The sequence below is a fragment of the Daucus carota genome, chromosome 8 (genome assembly GCF_001625215.2).
Source record: "Daucus carota subsp. sativus chromosome 8, DH1 v3.0, whole genome shotgun sequence".
NCBI lineage: Eukaryota > Viridiplantae > Streptophyta > Magnoliopsida > Apiales > Apiaceae > Daucus > Daucus carota.
This window is the reverse complement of record NC_030388.2, coordinates 26,494,639-26,513,606: the sequence shown is the minus strand read 5'-3', so window position 1 is coordinate 26,513,606 and position 18,968 is coordinate 26,494,639. Positions and strand designations below refer to the sequence as shown.

The 18,968-nt window shown below is 34.3% G+C and overlaps 3 protein-coding genes across 3 annotated transcripts; 2 read left to right on the top strand and 1 right to left on the bottom strand.

The window, feature by feature from the left end:
- Positions 1 to 200: 200 nt before the first annotated feature.
- LOC108197768 (protein IQ-DOMAIN 19) lies at positions 201 to 2,098 on the bottom strand. Its single transcript, XM_017365464.2, has 3 exons — positions 1,598 to 2,098; positions 1,192 to 1,374; positions 201 to 1,089 (listed from the first exon to the last, which is right to left on the bottom strand). Exons 1-3 carry the CDS (start codon positions 2,096 to 2,098, stop codon positions 457 to 459), a joined length of 1,317 nt encoding a protein of 438 aa, XP_017220953.1. The 3' UTR covers positions 201 to 456.
- A 4,447-nt stretch (positions 2,099 to 6,545) lies between these two features.
- On the top strand, positions 6,546 to 9,115 carry LOC108197716 (uncharacterized). The gene is made up of 7 exons (XM_017365406.2): positions 6,546 to 6,744; positions 6,904 to 7,059; positions 8,119 to 8,211; positions 8,313 to 8,438; positions 8,534 to 8,632; positions 8,785 to 8,887; positions 8,977 to 9,115. The coding sequence occupies exons 1-6, from the start codon at positions 6,630 to 6,632 to the stop codon at positions 8,865 to 8,867; spliced, it is 672 nt and encodes a 223-aa protein (XP_017220895.1). The 5' UTR covers positions 6,546 to 6,629; the 3' UTR covers positions 8,868 to 8,887; positions 8,977 to 9,115.
- Positions 9,116 to 10,095: 980 nt separating this feature from the next.
- On the top strand, positions 10,096 to 11,100 carry LOC108197715 (uncharacterized). The gene has a single exon (XM_017365404.2). It carries the CDS (start codon positions 10,096 to 10,098, stop codon positions 11,098 to 11,100), a length of 1,005 nt encoding a protein of 334 aa, XP_017220893.2.
- Positions 11,101 to 18,968: the final 7,868 nt, after the last annotated feature.

Below are 18,968 nucleotides of genomic sequence, written 5' to 3'. Positions count from 1 at the left end.
TTTTTCGCGTTTGTTAGGTACTAGGGGAATAGAATGTTTTCTGAAGCAGGAAAATCCCTTTGAAAAATGAACTACTTATTTCAGAAAAGAAATAAATTTTCTGATATGATCATTTTTTACCAATTTTCATAAAAAATTTCACGACAATATGAACAAAAGGAGCTTGCAATTTTTCTTGTTTTGCTGCCTTTTAAAACACATTTGAACAGCGTTTAACTCAAAGCCATAGTATTAAGATCAAGCTGCAGACTTTACACTTCTGACTGTAGCTTGGAAGTCAATGCTCCAAGGCTTTTGTCATAATTTTACAAATAATCAGATATATGTAGCTTATACTATAGTTGTGTACACATTCCACCTGGTCCTCTGTCAATTAGTATCTAATTTCCTGAACAGAGGCAATCAACATTCATTTCCTGAACCTGTATTGACAGAAATAACAGGATGACTATTCGGCTAAAATCTGTAGTGACGGCAATTTGTCAACAATGTACTGTTTGATCCACATTCACTATCTTTCATTGAAATTGCTGATTGATCGAGCTCTGACCAAGGGTGGTAATTCTGTGGAGTTGAGCAGACGAGTGAAGATGATCTTTCCATCCGTACAGCTCTTTGCAAATTCTTCCCCTCAAGAGATACTCTCCGCCTGCTTGGTTGGCGTTGAAACGTATCTGCAGGACGCTGTTTTGGTGCACTTTGTGATCGCAATCTAGCCTTGGAAGACTTTGTATCGGCCATGTAATTTGGCGAGAACTGGTAATCATAACACCTGTCATTCTCTTGTTTATACGAGAAATGAACTTTTGACTGATGAGGTTTATAGTTATCCATAGATGGATTATACTGAGGACTCCTGTATGAAGTTTTGTGGAAAAAATCATTAAAATGCCCGCTTTTTGATTTTGAGCTCATGTCAGTGATAGCTGATGGTGCTGGCGAAATCTGTTGATGATTTTGTTTCGAGTATTGGTGCTGATAGGTGGAGTATCTGTTGTCTGTTGGTTTATTGTTGAAATAGCCTATTATGTTCTTTGCTCTGCCTCTCGGTACTCCTATATCCATCTCCACAATCTTAATGTGGTCGTCCTGTCATGAGTAGTAAACAAACTTCAGTATGCGGATAAACATCAACCAAACAACTGACAATAAAAGACTTAAGAATCAACATTTTCTGTGTACATTAATTACCTCTGGGTTATATGGATTTGGTTCGTTAATCATTTTGATTCTTCGGGCACGAGCTCGAGCCTGAACTGTCAGCAAGGCCTGCAAGCACCGAAATGTTGCAGTAGCCTGTTTCCTCACTAGATGCCCCCTCACCAGTGCCTGTAGCTTCACCAGTCCTTTCAATGCAAACAATGCTTTTCTTGCCTGTGTAAATCGAATAAGTGCTAGTCAAAATTCATATGTAACACATGGCCTTTCTGTTATAGGACTCCTCTAGATAACACTGCTACAATTTCTCAGATCTATTATGTTGACTCAGTAAGTATATCTCTGAACTGCTTGACCTAAAATTAGGATGATTTTGAATTATATTCTACGGTATATGCATCATGACATAATTTGCAATAGAACAATTTGCAGCACATACCAGATAAGACCTGAAAACGGATTGAATTTTGGTTGCAGCAGTATCTTCAACTGAAGTGGCTACGCGGTGGGAAGTACAAGTCAGTCTCCTCACTGCTTCATCCGCGGGCTGTGCTGAACCTTCAGCAGCCACAGCAATGTTCTTAACTAAAGTAGTGGCCGTCCAAGGGGAAGAAGAACAAGTCAGTCTCATCACAGCTTCATTTGCCGCCTTGGCTGCAGCATCAGCAGCCGCAGCATTTGCCACTGCAACTGCCAAAGCACGCCTCTTTTGCTCGTCCTCAGCTTCTACTGTTATCTTAACATTTGAAATTGCGTCCAGGTATGTTTCAGTGGTACTTGATGGCTTTCGGAAGCTCCACCTTCTCTTATCCTTCGCGCTTGCCATTGATTCAGATACAGGAGTCTTCGGATACTGCTGAGAATCCACTAAGACTGCCTGATGGCTGGAACTCTTCTTCCCCGTCAGTAAGTTCTTAATCCACTTGCTAGCCTTCCCCATATTTGTCGCTTCCTTGTAATTCAGAGTGTGTCGAGAGAGAAACAGAGGAGATACGAGGAGAATGTTATGACAAGACCATCCTTGTGTTCTTTATGCACTTCTTAAAATTGTTACTTTGGTTATAACAGATGACTGTTACAAATGTTACACCAGTAAACGGACTCTCAGGAAAAGAAGTAAAAAGTAAATTTCTTTGCAGTTTTCGTGACAAACATGTGAAATGTTTTAGTTTAAAATTGAACAAGTTAAAGTTGGCTTTAGGGGAATAGAATGTGTTTTTTGATTGATTTTGAGGCTGTGAATGTGAGGAGGATGAGAAAGCATGTGTAAGTGAGTGCAGACCATGCATGACAAAAATTCTTGTGTCGAGTTTTTTGGATATCTAGAGGATGGATTGACCCACTTCGTTTAGCAAAACGAGGGGCCGGAGGCAGGTCTATTTGTTGGAAATATTTGTATCCTTATTTGAAATAAACTAAATATTATTTGTAATTAAAATAATTGAATACTGGATTGGAATCCAACTATTTTTTATAAGTAAATTAAGTTGAATAATCGGTCAAGAAATAGCAATGTAAATTATTAAAATTAATGGAAAAAAGATTTTTAACTATAAAGGTAGGAATTTAAATAAAAGAAGTAAGAAAATATATTTGAAACAAATTATTAGGTCAAAAGAAGCCATTTACCAAAATCATGAGTATTCCCCTTATAAAGTAAACATTTGAAATTAATGAGAAAATTTTGTATTATATTTTAGATGAAAATAACACAGATGTCTATCTTTTTTTGAAATTAAACGGATTGCATTCAACTAGAAGAATCAAAAGAAAGAGCCTCCAACAAACACGTAGGATGAGACGCGAAAAAATAAACATGGGATTCTAGCCACCTCATGTGCTACCTTGTTAGCATTTTTTCTGACAATCATGATTTTTCCTTGACACAGATGTCTATCTTGATTTTAAATTATGTGTATCAAATACCAATCATGTTTTACTATAAAATTAATACTTTTATGACTGTTCTATTTTTTACTCTTATAATATGCAATATATTTTTCTCAAACAGGTCGGAGACAAACGGTCACAACTAAAGGAAGTATACTCCATTATGAGGAGAATGTTATGGAAGGAGCTCAAGGCCAGAAACACAGGACCATAATATTCCGAGCTTTTAATGCATTGTAAAGTGTATGTGATACAAATGGAGCCTGTCAAATTTGGATACGTAATTAATAAATTTTGGAATAGTACTCTATTATAGTAGAATTTTTTCTATCCGCGTGAGCCGAAATTGTCTTATCCGTATTATTATTGAAATGAGGGGTGGTTCTTGTGTCAATAGAATCGGATCCGATGAATTTTCATTTGTCTCACAAGGATTGAACTTAAACCTGCAACTTTAATATCCATCATTCACCGTAAATGTCCTAAAAGTGCAGTTGATTCGGACGTAAAAATGACTGATGAATCATTAATAGTCTGTCGAATCTAATTAAATCGAATATTAGTATGATAGCTGGTGGCTGATAATGATTACTCAAAATTTCGACTAGTGTCTGGTTTTTTAAGCACGGATTTCTAATTTTGTTCAAAGAAAATAAGGATTGCAAATAAAACAATTGTATTAAATCGGATTTCTAATTGATATAATGAATTGATAATAATAGATTTTTAACTAATTATATTTGATTTTGATTTTATACTGATTTCTAAAAAAAAAAAATTGGTGTAGAATTCTTAGGATTTGAGGCACAAACACCGTAGGCTTTATGACGGGATTTAGAAAAATATAAAATATATTGAGCAACCCACAAAACTCGTAAGTGTAAAAAAATTCATCAAACATTTCCATATTATCATATTTTAATGAATTTAAAAATCCAAATTATATAATTATCAAACTTCTAAACATGATGTAAAATCTTAATTGGATATCATAAATTTAATAAAATAATTTAAAACTCTAGTTAAATATTAAAATTCTAATATATTTTCTAAATTTTAGAATACATAATATGGGGAAAATTCATAGAATACAGCTCATGAGTCTATCACATAGTAACTAGCTAATGTTTCAAACCGTCCAATGGGTGGTGTAAAAAATGTGGGTATGAAAAATGAGGGTCTTCAAGTTGATATTTAACTTGTGGTCTACTAGTCAGTTTGTTATATAGATAATACATGAGATAAATACTGTTCAAATATAATATACAGCTGGTGTTTCATGACTTCTACTATTTTCTCAAACACTTTAATCACTCATAATCTATTTTCTCAAATACTTTAATCACTCGTAATCTTAATTAACTTCTAATTTCTTACTTCACTTTTTTTACTTTAAACAATAAGCACACCCAAACGGCCCGTAACTTCGGTGTGAAGGTGGGAGTGCATTGGATTCGGTAGTTGATATGGGTACGAGTGTACGACGTGTCTAGCAAAAAACAAACAAACCATGAGTTTCAACACATTGTCATAAGATGGTGATATAAAGCAAGCTACACACATCGACACAAACGCCGTATACATTTTTTTATATTTGGCAATACTGGATTGATGATTAGTGTCTGTAGCACATTGGTATTCTTCTATGATTCTAACAATTTGTATGGGTAATGACATGTTGTTTGGTGCTCAAAATTGGCCACATCTACCACCAACATTTCGTCTTCCATTCGAGTGGTCCTAAATGTTACGGTTTCTCCAAAATCTTTAATAACACTGTGTACATATATGTAACCATCGTAATCAATAAATCCTTGCTAAAATATTCCCCGCTACGTACTTGACAAAAATACAAGGATTGTTGTATGTTGACGGGAGTACTTGAATTTACAATCCGTGATGCTTTCATACTAGTAGGGGCCTTTGAGCCCGTGATTTTGATATCACCTAAAATGCCGTGTTTAGGTTGGCATAATAAACGTAATTCCAGAGAAAAATTCACTCAAACTTTCTTGTAAGATAAAACTTTTGTCATATATTATGCTACTCCCTCCGTAGATTATGGAGTATATATTTTTTAGGAGAGATGATTCAGCAATTATTTTAATAATTTTAAAATTTATGGTTTCATAAATTATTTTCAACTGTTTTTCAACTCTCTGAAAAAAAATATATTATTTACATTTTTATTCAGAAACAAAACAAATTAAAAAAAATAAATTATAATTTGTAGAAATCTTAAAATATGTATCAAATAATGGAAAAAATTGGATAGAATTGAATGGTATGTATGAAAAAAAATGGATAATTAACTGTAAAAAATTTGTTTCAAAAAGACTTTGTAAAAAATTGATTAGGAAAATGTATTCGAGCACTAGCACTCTAGCAGGTCCATGGTCAAGAGAACTGTCCAGCAACTTTTGTCTTTCAAGCCCGGTCACTGTTATTTAAAGCCCAGTCCATTGCATGTTTTCTTTTGTCAGGGTCCATTCGATGTTTGTTTAATTTGTTCAAAACATAGTTGGTTCACTTTTTACCGGGCCCTGGCCTTTCCGGCATTAAAACATTGTTTGGGATTGGCATTATTATTGGGTGAAACTGTTGATGACCACTTGTATCAGTGTTGTATCTTGTATTGGGTCGTCTATAAAATCGTGATTATGTAATATACTCCTTCCATCCCAAATTAGATGAGCTAGTTGATTTTAGGCATGTAACTTAAGATGCATTGACCGTATAGTTTCGAAATTTATTTTTAAAATTTTTCTTATGTAAATGAAAATTTTATATTTAAATTTTTATTTGAAAAAATAAAATTTCAAAAATAAGTAATGTAGTTATGCGGTCAATGGACTTTAAAATCCGTGCCCAAAGTCAATGAGCTCATCTAATTTGGGATGGAGGTAGTAATTCATCTTCGACCTGGATCATTAGGATCACCAATCATGTTCACCGACTTAAGTGATTCATCTAAGATAATATAAGAAAGGAAGAAACGTGATACTAGCCTTATTAAAATTATTTTTAAAAGTGTGCATTAATAAAAGGAGAGTAGTTGTATTTAAATATAAATTTTTGTTCAAATTAAAATTCCTGAATCATCGCGGATATTCCCAAATCCTGTTTGGTCCGTGGATGGAGAAAAAAAAAAATCCTTGACGAAGATCGATCCGGTAATGAAGATTGGGTTTTGTTCGGAGATCGGGATGGATATAAGTTATAACACTCTCCCATCCACTCGATGTCCCGTCCTTAAAAAGTAGATTTGCCACGTTGCATACCAGTTCTAAATATGTGTACACATGTGGTGTTTGGAAAAAAATAAAATCCAAAAAGAAAGGCCTAAAGGCTAAAAAAATGTCAAAGACATTAAATAGGGACGGTTGGAAAGCTACACACTAGAAAATCTAACGAGAAACTAATATCCCGCGTCTAAAAAAAGTGTCATTAATATACAGCAACTTCTAACCATTAATAAATTATATTTATACACATTATTACACACATAGATAAAGTCACGTACACAAAGTGCATCTTCTTGTTGTCCTCTTCCTCAGCAAGTGATCTGCAGATTCGCAGCCATGGCACATACAACAACTTTCATTTTTGTAGCTTTACTGTTTCTTTTCTTGCAAACTTGCTGGTGTGACACTATTGATGACTTGAATCTGGCTCCGATCTTCTCTCCTATATTTGGTAACTTTATGTTTATCTCTTCATGGTTAATTTTTATTTTGTTTAGTTCAGTTTATTCTGATGATGCATGCTTTGAGGTTTTATATATTCATGGGCTTTTTACAAATGTATGATGGTTGTGTGAGTTTGAATGTGTGTGTTTGTTATGATTTTGTGTAGATAACGTTTGTAAAGCTGTAGAATGTGGGAAAGGGAGTTGCAAAGCTTCGCAAAATAGCACTTTCTTTTTTAGTTGTGAGTGTGAGCCTGGTTGGAAGCAATCTTTCTCGGACGATGATGGGGACTTTAGGTTTCTCCCTTGTATCATCCCCAATTGTAAATCTCTCTCTCTCTCTGTTTCGAGTTCCGATTATTTATGTTTGCATCAGTATCTCTGTATCCATGTATTTGTTGACTTGATGATCAAATTTGGGAATTATTGGGCTCGCGAATTGGAATGTTTGTAGAATTAATAGGCCAAGTATTGTAGTGGAATATGACTATATGTTACTATAAGACTGAGAGGTCAACTTGTTTAGGTAACTTCATTTTAGAAAGTTTCTAGAGAGTGAATACAGCATATGTTTTGGATTGTATCTTTGTAGGAATATGTATGGTTTCATTACAGTCATAGAGATGTTAAGTTACTGGTTGCTTCGAAAAACAGAGAGAAACAAATCTCTGATGTTGATTAAGCAGAATAAAACTCATTGTCTAGTGGAGTTACGGAGGTTTTGCCTAACTATATAGATCTGGGATGTAGTTTCTCGTGAGTATTAGCTAGCAAGTACTCCTTGGTTGATTCAAATATACTGCTTTGTATCATACTTAACTGAGGGCAAGCAGTGACGAATATTTCCGTCATATTCCCAGTGGATTTCCCTATCCTAGCATTAGCAGTGGCGTTGTAATATTTAAACATTACCCAATCTTTATAGTATGTCCTTCAAAATGATTGTGTAAAAACCTTTAGCCATTTTACGCTTTAGACATTTTCACTTTTTGCTTTCAAGTTTTTTAGTCGATGTAGCATGTGGACTGTGTATATGTAAATATATCTAAAGAGGACAGATTCTTGTATGAATCATAACAGGTCAAAGAAAACCAAACTAATATTAATTTTTCATTTCCTTTTAGATCAAGACTCTTGCTATGCCATAATCAGGTCTACTATGTCTGCACAAGTTAGAGTTATAATAGCCAGAGTCGAAGATTATAAATAATTAATCTGCTATATGCCAAAGTCGAATATAAAATAATTTAATTTGTCACCGGACATCTTGTACTGTACTAGACTCGTAGTCAGGAACTGATCGTTCAAGTATATGTATAAACTATTAATTTCAGATGGATTTTGTTGTCATCTTGATGCGGATAGTTTGAATTGATTTTCAGGTAGCATGGACTATTCTTGCACACACACAAAAGCCCCCGCTCCTGCCCCTGTTCAGGATGAAGACAAACCAACTAATGCATCAATTTTTGATCGTAATAAACCTCTTTCATCTGTGGTTAATTATATTTGTGTATTTCCTGATTCCTATACTTTAGTTTAAGCATATTCAGTCCATGATTCTGCTCTATTGTAGCTTGTCGTTGGGCTGACTGCGGAGGAGGCAAATGTAACAAGACAGCCCAATTTCAATACACTTGTCAATGTGAAAAAGATTACTATAATCTGCTCAACGCCACTTATTTGCCATGCTTGAGAGATTGTAAGAAGCAAGAAATATGCCGAAAAAATTCAATCATATTCTTGCTCAGTGTCGTAAATTTTGATTGTATTTACTAAGAATATATCTCATATAAGGTGCACTTGGAGCGGACTGTGCAAATCTTGGGATCTCAATATTGAAACCATCGTCATCTGCTTCACCATCAACTTTGCCTGATAAAAATTCTAATAGAGGTGCGACATATCATGACTGCAATGTCTTTCTTTTTCTGTTTTCACTCTCTATATCTTTAGCAATTATAGTTCCTAAGGTTTTGTTCATTTGAACAGAAACTGGTTTGTTCATTATAAGAGGTTTTAATTCAATGTGATCTTTACATTTGCAGCTTCTGCAATGCCAGTAGGGATCGTCGAACAGTTAACAATGGTGGTATTGTTGGTTTTTATTATACAAGTAGCATATAGTTGAATAAAAAGAGAAGATCTGAGGTTTGTTACATTTTTGTGTTGCATATAGTTGAGATTTTGGTAGATAGCTTTGCTATTGTTAAGCTGATGGGATGCTTATGGAATAATAGAAATTAGCTGCAGTCTGCAGAAGGAGCCAGGGAGGTGAGGAATAGTTTATAAGAATGCTTAATAGTCTGGACATTATTGCTCTACAAATTTCCAATATAGTTTGGGGTTCGAGTCCCTGACATACATATTTTAGTAGTATACGACTATACGTTCAGCTGAAAAAGAATCCTGAATTTTCCCCGTTCAGCGTTTTTTTTGCTAGAAGTATGATATGCTTTAGACTAGCTGTCTGACTGTCTGTAGTCTGATGTCAAAGTATTTTTAGACATTTCAATATTTTTTATGACTTGTAATTTTACCAAATGTTATAAATTGACTGTCATGAGTGCATGCATTCAAAGATAGAATAGTAATGCTATAATAGGGCTATGTTATAGGAGTAGACAAATCACAAAACATTTAATGCTCTTGTGTTTTCCTTTGCTATAAATAGAGCTTGTATCAGTGAATGAAAAACTACTCCGAGCTTCCTTTTCTATGCTCAGCTTCTTACTCTCCTTCTGTTAAATTTAGATTTCTTTGGTGATTCTTTTATAGCTAGTATTTTACAACACGTTATCAGCACGAAGCCCTGCCGGAACTGAGAAGGTATAATGTTATTCAAATGTACATATATATAGTAGACGTGGTTATACCCTCTACAAATAATTTAAATATATATATAACCTTAGTAGACGTGGTTACACCCTCTACTAATAATTTATAAATATGACTGGAGTAGACGTGGTTACACCCTCTACTAATATTTTAACTACATATGGCCGGAGCACCGTCTATTTACGGTACCATTTAATTTTGGGTAATACCGAAATATAGTGGGAACCTTGATTTATAAATTGCCTGCATATCGGATAATAAATTTTGTGCCCTAACTAACTTATGCAGGATTTTCCACTTAAATATTGTTGGTTGGAGATAACCTGTATACGCAGACGTCCGTATGGCGGGTGAAAATCCATTTGTCATTTTATATATAGATCTATTCATAATATCGATGATAATAATGATGTACACATTTATTATTGCTTACTTGTTAACGCACCAGATTCAGTAGGATTTTATGTAATATTTACATTGATAGTTTAAGTTAATAATTTTGGTGTTAAATTCAGATTATAATGACAAATCTTACAAACTTGTCGTTCGTTGCGTTGGACATTTCTGGGGAGAATTATTTATCGTGGGTACAAGATGTAAAGTTGCACTTGGGTTTAAAGAAATTAAGCAACACAATAAAGGCAGAAAACACATACACGGTCGAAGAAAATTTTACCTCTATTATTTTTCTCCGACACCACATGCATGAAGATTTAAAATCTGAGTACCTAGAAGTCGAGGATCCCTTTATTTTATGGGAAAATCTAAAGGATAGGTTCGATCATCAGAAACTAGTTTATCTACCTGCGGCTGAAAATGATTGGGCTAATCTAAGACTTCAAGATTTTAAGAGTGTTCGGGCATATAGCTCTGCCCTATTCAAAATAAGTTCTAGGCTCATTATGTGTGGTGAGGTCGTTACTGAGAAAAGAAAGATCGACAAAACACTATCCACTTTTCATCCCAATAATATCAACTTAGCCGAGATGTACAGGGAGCGGAAGTTTACCAAGTTTGGGGATCTCCTTTCAACCCTCCTTGTTGCCGAGCAGAATCATGAATTGGTGATTAAGAATCATCAATCCCGTCCAACGGGATCTGCCCCTTTACCAGAAGTAAATAACACGACATTCCAGCAGAATGTACGTGGAAAAGGGCATAGAGGTGGACGAGGCCATGGTCGCTACCGTGGACGAGGCCGTGGTCGTGGGCATTTTCCTCCTTATAATAGTTCTGGTCACCAGAAGTGGCAACCTGAAACACAGAACAAAAGAAAGGCACCACAAGGAGGGAAAACTGACAATGTATGCCACAAGTGTGGAATGGAAGGGCATTGGTCACATAATTGTTATATCCCACAACATCTTGTTGATTTATATCAGTCATCTAAAAGATCGAAAGGAAAAATGATGGAAACCAATTTCGCCAACAACTTAGATGATTCTCTTATAATATCAAGTGGGGGAATAAGCGTTAATGGTCCTAATGAATCTAACGAAACTCCCATGTGGGAGGCTGAGGATTAGTTTCATAGAATTATTAGCAACCGGAGGAATGAGCATTAATGGTCCGAATTACTATAGTTACTAATGTGTACTGTGTGCTTTATTTTGAACTATGTAATGTGTTATATGTTTTTATTAAATAAATTATAAATTATGTTTCTTAATTATATACAGAATGATAACTGAAGATATATGCATTGCTGATTGTGGTACAACTCATACAATTCTACAGAATCGAAAATACTTTACCCATATAACCAAATCTGAAGCTCAAGTTGGAACGATTTCCGGCGTATCTAATATAATCGAAGGTTTTGGTAAAGCTAGTTTCATCTTACCTAATGGTACACACCTACATATTCCAAATGCATTATTTTCTAGTAAGTCCACTAGAAATCTTCTTAGTTTTAAAGATATCAGACTGCTGGTAAAGAATATCTCCTTATCACTTCTGCTAATTCTAGCAACAAGAAAATCTTAGAAAAGTTTCACTCACTTTCCTCAGGATTATATATGATGAAAATCAGAACCATTGAGTCACACAATGTCATTGCTTCCAAACTCATAGATCCAAAATCATTTACCCTTTGGCATGAAAGATTAGGTCATCCTGGAGTCTCTATGATGCGTCGTATTATAGAAAATTCCACTGGACATCCTTTTAGAGATCTTAAAGTTTTTTCTAAAAATGACCTTCCATGTTCAGCATGTTCTTTAGGAAAACTTATTACCCAGTCATCTCCTACTAAAGTTAAGCTTGAAAGTCCAAGTTTTCTAGAAAGGATCCAAGGCGACATATGTGGACCTATCCACCCATCATCTGGTCCATTTAGGTACTTCATGGTACTAATCGATGCCTCAACTAGATGGTCACATGTTTGTCTTCTCTCAACTCGTAATGATGCTTTTGCAAAATTACTTGCCCAGATAATCAAATTGCGAGCTCAATTCCCTGATCATTGTATTAAATCAATTCGTTTAGACAATGCCGGCGAATTCACTTCTGCAACTTTTGTCGACTATTGCATGTCTGTAGGAATTTCAGTTGAACACCTAGTTCCTCATGTACATACACAAAATGGATTAGCTGAGTCCTTTATCAAACGACTTCAACTTATTGCAAGACCGTTGTTATTGAAAGCAAAATTACCCACATCTATCTGGGGTCATGCAATACTTCATGCTGCTAATCTTATTAGGATTAGACCAACTGCCTATAACCAACATTCTCCACTACAGCTGGTACTTGGTCAAATCCCTAATATTTCTCACTTCAAAATCTTCGGAAGTGCTGTATATGTACCTATTGCTCCACCACAGAGATCGAAGATGGGAGCTCAAAGAAGAATAGGAATCTACGTTGGTTTTGATTCAACATCAATAATTAGATATCTTGAACCACTAACTGGAGACTTATTTACTGCACGATATGCAGATTGTCATTTTGACGAGTCTTTGTTTCCTCCCTTAAGGGGGAGATAAACATGTGAATAAGGTTAATCCTGACATAACATGGAATGCATCAGGATTACATTTTCTAGATCCACGTACCGGTCAATGCGAACTTGAAGTTAAAAGAATTATCCATATGCAAAATATCGCAAACCAAATGCCTGACGCATTTAACGATTCTAGAAATGTAATAAAATCTCATATACCTACAGTAAACACTCCAGCTAGAATAGATATACCAATTCAGAAATCAAGCACAAAAGAATCGGTTGCAGGATCAAAGCCACGCCTGAAGCGTGGTAGACCGGTCGGTGCAAAGGATGTTGCACCAAGAAAAAGAAAAACAAAGAAAATTGCCCCTGAAGTGGCACATGCTCCAGAAGAAGCAAATACCCCTGAAGTGGTATTATCTCCTGAAGAGATTCCCGTCCCTGAAGATTCGGGATTAAACAATCATGAAATTTCAATAAATTATGTGCATGATATGAAATTATGGGATCGAAGTAAAGCCATAATCGATGATGTATTTGTGTATTCAGCGGCATTGGATGTCGACATAAATTCAGATCCTGAACCACAAAGTGTGGATGAATGCCGTCGAAGAAAAGACTGGCTAAAATGGAAAGACGCAATTCAAACATAATTAAATTCATTGCGCAAAAGAGAAGTATTTGGACCTGTTGTCCAGACACCAATCGGTGTGAACCCTGTTAGGGAATAAATGGGTATTCATAAGAAAACGAAATGAAAAGAATGAAATTGTGAGATATAAAGCCCGACTTGTAGCACAAGGGTTTTCTCAAAGGCCTGGCATTGATTATCATGAGACATACTCGCTAGTAATGGATGGAATTACTTTTCGTTTTATATTAGGTATGGCATCTAAAGAAAAATTGGAAACACGTCTTATGGACGTTGTTACTGCATACCTATATGGATCACTTGATAGTGATATTTTTATGAAAATCCTTGAAGGATTAAAAATGGATGAGTTCAAGAAACCTCGTCATATATACTCCATTAAACTTCAACGATCATTGTATGGATTGAAACAATCTGGTCGTATGTGGTATAACAGACTTAGTCGTTATTTAGAAAAGAATGGGTATATTAGTAATCAAATTTGTCCATGTGTTTTTATCAAAAAATCACAATCTGGTTTTGTGATTATTGTTGTATATGTGGATGATTTAAACCTTGTAGGTTCAGCTACAGAGGTTGATGAAGCTGTCATATATCTAAAGACAGAGTTTGAAATGAAAGATCTTGGGAAGACAAAGTATTGTCTTTGTATACAAGTCGAGCACTTGTCATCGGGAATTTTCCTCCACCAATCTACATATACAGAAAAGGTTTTGAGCAGATTTTACATGGATAAATCTCATCCGTTGACTACTCCAATGGTGGTTAGATCTTTAGAACCAGATAAAGATATGTATTCACATATTGCGCTACAGCCATTGCCTGGAAATCCACGAAGCAAACTACAGTAGCAACCTCAACAAATCATTCAGAACTAATTGCAATACGCGAAGCCAGTAGAGAATGTGTTTGGTTGCGATCTATTATCAAGAATATTCAAGAATCGTGTGGATTACCGGATATCACGAGAAGTCCTACTGTTATGTTTGAGGATAACATTGCATGCATTGATCAACTCAAGGAAGGATATATCAAAGGAGACCGCACGAAGCACATTTCACCAAAATTCTTTTATACTCATGAGCTTCAAAAGAATGGTGAAATTGATATACAACAAATTCGATCATGTGACAACCTTGCAGACTTATTCACAAAATCGTTGCCGAATTCAACATTTGTAAAGCTACAACGTAACATTGGAATGCGTCGACTCAAGGATATGCTGCAACAAAACATCACTGATTGATGTTGTCTTCCAAGGGGAGATTGTACTCTTTTTCCTTCGTTAAAGTTTTTATCCCACTGGGTTTTTCTTTGACAAGGTTTTAACGAGGCAATCTATGATCCGCACTATCATGACAATCAAAGGGGAGTGTTATAAATTGACTGTCATGAGTGCATGCATTCAAAGATAGAATAGTAATGCTATAGTAGGGCTATGTTATAGGAGTAGACAAATCACAAAACATTTAATGCTCTTGTGTTTTCCTTTGCTATAAATAGAGCTTGTATCAGTGAATGAAAAACTACTCCGAGCTTTCTTTTCTATGCTCAGCTTCTTACTCTCCTTGTTAAATTTAGATTTCTCTGGTGATTCTTTTATAGCTAGTATTTTACAACACCAAAGTATTTTTAGACATTTTAATATTTTTTATGATTCGTAATTTTACCTAAAGTAAACGGGAGAATGGGTACGGCCTTAAAGGTCGCGTGATCACCAAATAAAAAAGTAATATTTTAACACCAACTCCACCAAGAAATAAAATTGCCGACTCTAACCACCGCTAGAACCTTACATCAAACAAAACGACAATAATCACAAACATTATGTGTGATTTTGCTTTCACTTCACTGTTCCAGAAGGCCCAAATTCATCAACTAATTAACAACTTAACATAATGTTTGGATCGGACACCAAGATTCTAAGTTCAGCCCGGTAGTCTTTTTGGAGGCCCATCTCGAACGAGTTTAAGGCAACTGAGGATCGTGCCTTAAAATCAGTACCTATAAACTCTTAACAATTTTTTGGATATTACATGTCAAACATTCGATGACAACTACTGCTTGACATACACAGAATGATGTTATCTTGATCAGGAAGTTTGATATTTTGAAAGGCTCCAAAATAATTTTCAATATAGATTAGGAAAATAGGCAGGTTAGCCGGAAAATAAAATTATATATTTATCATAATGTTTAGGATAATTTGATTGTGTGGTATACGATTTTAAGTCATAAATCACAAATTTAAACTTAGCCAAATGTGATAAACTGAGAGTTTAAAATGTCTATTTGAATAATTTTTATTTATCAATGATTTATGAGTTATTAAAAATATAATAATAAAATTAAAAGTGATTTATGAATAATTTATGATTTTTGGCTAACTTTTATAAAAAAAGGTTAATAAAAAACTAAGTTACGGAAATAAGTACCTCAAACTAACTTCCGGTTATAACTCAGTTTTCGACTTATTTCTGATTTTAAGTCGATTTTTGTTTTATTTTTTTACTTTAAGTTAACTTTTGGCTTATTACAAACAAGCGTATTTCAGCTTAAAGTTAGAAGGAAAATAGTTCTAAATGTCACAAACCCACAGTTAATATCCACAATAAGAAAGTTAAGAAAAATAGTCTAAAATATCATTTATTAACGTCAGATAAATATTTAATTTGTGAAAGAAAAGGATAATAACGTTCGACGATAAGTGTTAAGAAAAAGAAAAAAAAAAAGGATAAACGGACTATTATGTTAGATTGCAAATTTAAAAATAAAGATCATTATTTCTTTAAGATTAATATTTAAAATTATTTTTCTCGCATTTATGATATCCGAAACTAATATCCAAATGAGAGACAATTTTAGACCAATGACTTAAAATCCGAACAAACCGGCTCAATGGCGTCAAGATAGAGCTGTAATTCGAATAAGGCTGCTCGCGAGCTCCCTCGGCTCGAACTCGTCTAACTGGACTCGACTCGTTAAATGAGCCGAACTCGAGCAAAGGTTTCGGCTCGTTTAATTAAACCAGCCGGCTCGACTCGACTCATGAAAATAAACGAGCCGAGTTTGAGTAGAGGTTTAGGCTCGATTAAGTATAAAATTATACGAGTTGGCTCACTTGGCTCGTTAAAATCGGTCCGTTTAACTAAATGAGTCAGCTCGACTCAACTCACGAAATTAAATGAGTCAAATTCGGACAGAGATATAGACTCGATTAGTTAAACGAGCCGGCTCAGTTCGACTCGATTAAACTTGACTCGAATTACAGCCCTACATCACGAGGTGCCACGAGCTGAGCAAGTTGGTGGAATGTTTTGATCACCATTAATATATCATCATCAACTTACCATAACTATTTTACTTTAGCATGTCCCGCGCACTTCCACTCAACCAGCGTTCCCCCTTAAATAGATGTTACATGCATATCCACGTATATTTCGACGGTCGCTCCACTCCTATTAAATGCATTGGTGCCATTAGTCTTATTTCAACCCCACCGATTGTTTATACTATCATCATTCATTACGCAAATTCTTGTTCAAGATTCATATGCTCTTCGTTGATTAAGAGATTAATTAATCACAGAATTTTAGTGCTGTTAATTCGGCCATTCTCTTCGTCTGTGGTCATATTGTTGAGCAAATTTCATATTTCAACTTATGATCCGGTCTCGAATTTTCACTCATCGTGGACTTTAGACTTTCATAATATTCGCCTTGCTCGATTCGTTTTGTAATACGGATTCCGACCCTAGCTGCCTCTGAAAACTAATAATTCCATAAAAATATGTTATCAAAATGATTTCATTATTGAGTGTCGTTGACTCATCCATGTGTAAAGGAAAAAATGAGTGACATAAAATAAATGTCATCTTTTTTCTACTAATATTTATATTAGTTTTTTACATTACTTGAAATATATGATGAGATTTTTAGAAAATAGAAATTAGTAATTTATTTTTAATATTTGTTTCTGAAAAATATATTAATTTTTATTCATAAAAATAATAATTTATAAAACTGTATTTTATAACAATGTTAAGACATGTGTCGAACTCTTCATTCTAAACATCCATATTCCCTCGACCCTAAAGGTTCTTTACCTTACTTTTTGGCACGTATTTTGAGCTTTCTATAAAATATAATTTGATTATACTTTTTAATTTTTTTCTCAAATAAAAGTTTTATGTTTAAACTTTCATTCAAAAAATAAATTAAAAAAAAATCTAAAAAAATCAAAATGCATGCATACAGTTTACCTAAACGATCATGCAGCATGTGGGAAGGAGGGAGAACACTACAGTGTTCCAGGTAGCAGAAAATGAATTGAATGGCAGGTGCAGGAAGAGATTAAAGAACGTGAAAGGGACAAAAGCAAAAGCTGGCATTTGTTTTGTGCAAGAAGCAGCTTTTGAAATGCAAGTAGAAGATGAATACACAAAGGGAAATTATGACGTACTCAGGCCACGCCCCCATGCGCATACTCCAACCCTCTGCACTCTCTTGTTATTAATAATGTCCGTATAATTTCTGTGGATTGTCAGTCACTGTTTCAATGCAATGTGTTTTATGTTTCTGGGCATTGCATATGAAGAAAACAGAATGAGTGGTGTTCTATACATTCCAGGCAACGCCAGTGGAAAAAATATGGTGTGGTTTTCCCAACATGGACTGTCACTTTGAATTGTTTATAACTAATTCACTGTTAACCATATGATAAAAAAACTCAATTGAACGATGATGGGATATCATGCAACTAATTTTTGCAAGTGCGGAATCATGTGTGAGACTGATTTGTATTTTTGTCTGGACTGGCTTGAAGAATTTTTTTTCCTTGTGAACAATTTTAATTCGAATAAAAGATTTAGAATCAGCTTATTATTTAAAATCTCCGTTCCGTCACTTTCGAACTATCAACTAAATGAACAAGAATGAGGGCATTTAACGTGTGTTAGAGTTAACTAGTTACTTGGTTTAATTTAAAAAATGTTTTATGTTTATAAGTAAGAAATTATTTATAAATGAAAATTAAATTATTTTACGTATTTATATAACTTTTTTGAAAATTATATATATCAAATATAAAATTAATTGATATAATAATAAAATTTATAGATTATCTTTTAAAACGATCTTTTACATTTCTAAAATCAAATTCTAAAAATAATAAGTCGCCTAAAAAGTATAGAATTTTTAATTTTTCACATTCTAACCCAGAGCATCTTCAAACCATATAAGGTCCTTGGCTAAATTGGGAGTTGACATATCAAAATTAAAAAATACAGCCGACCTCTCCAAAAACTCACCTTCCAATCATACCTATCATACCTATAATTTTAGTCAACCTTCTCTGGAGAAAAGGATTATATTTATCGAACCTGTACAGGTGTGTACGTAATCTTTAGGAAGATTGCACATCATTTATTATTATATTTAATTGATATATTCTATTTTAACACTCTAAAATATTAATAATATACTATTTCTAAATTATAGCCAACCAATATAGTCAATACCATTGAAACAAAATGTCTTACATGAGCAAATTTTATATAATGTCTTACATGTCTAATTTCACTAACAATTATAACGAACGCTGTTGGGGATTAGACGTTGTAAATTTTAGATTCTATAAACTTTTTATACAAATAAAAATAAATTATTTCTGATTTCTGAATAAAAAATTGAGTTTAAGAATCGAGCTAAAACACCACACCGGAGAGTAGTGAACATTGGGAAGGAAGAAAGAAGGAAAGTGCATGTCCCGATATAATGTCAGGTGTCATCCTTTAG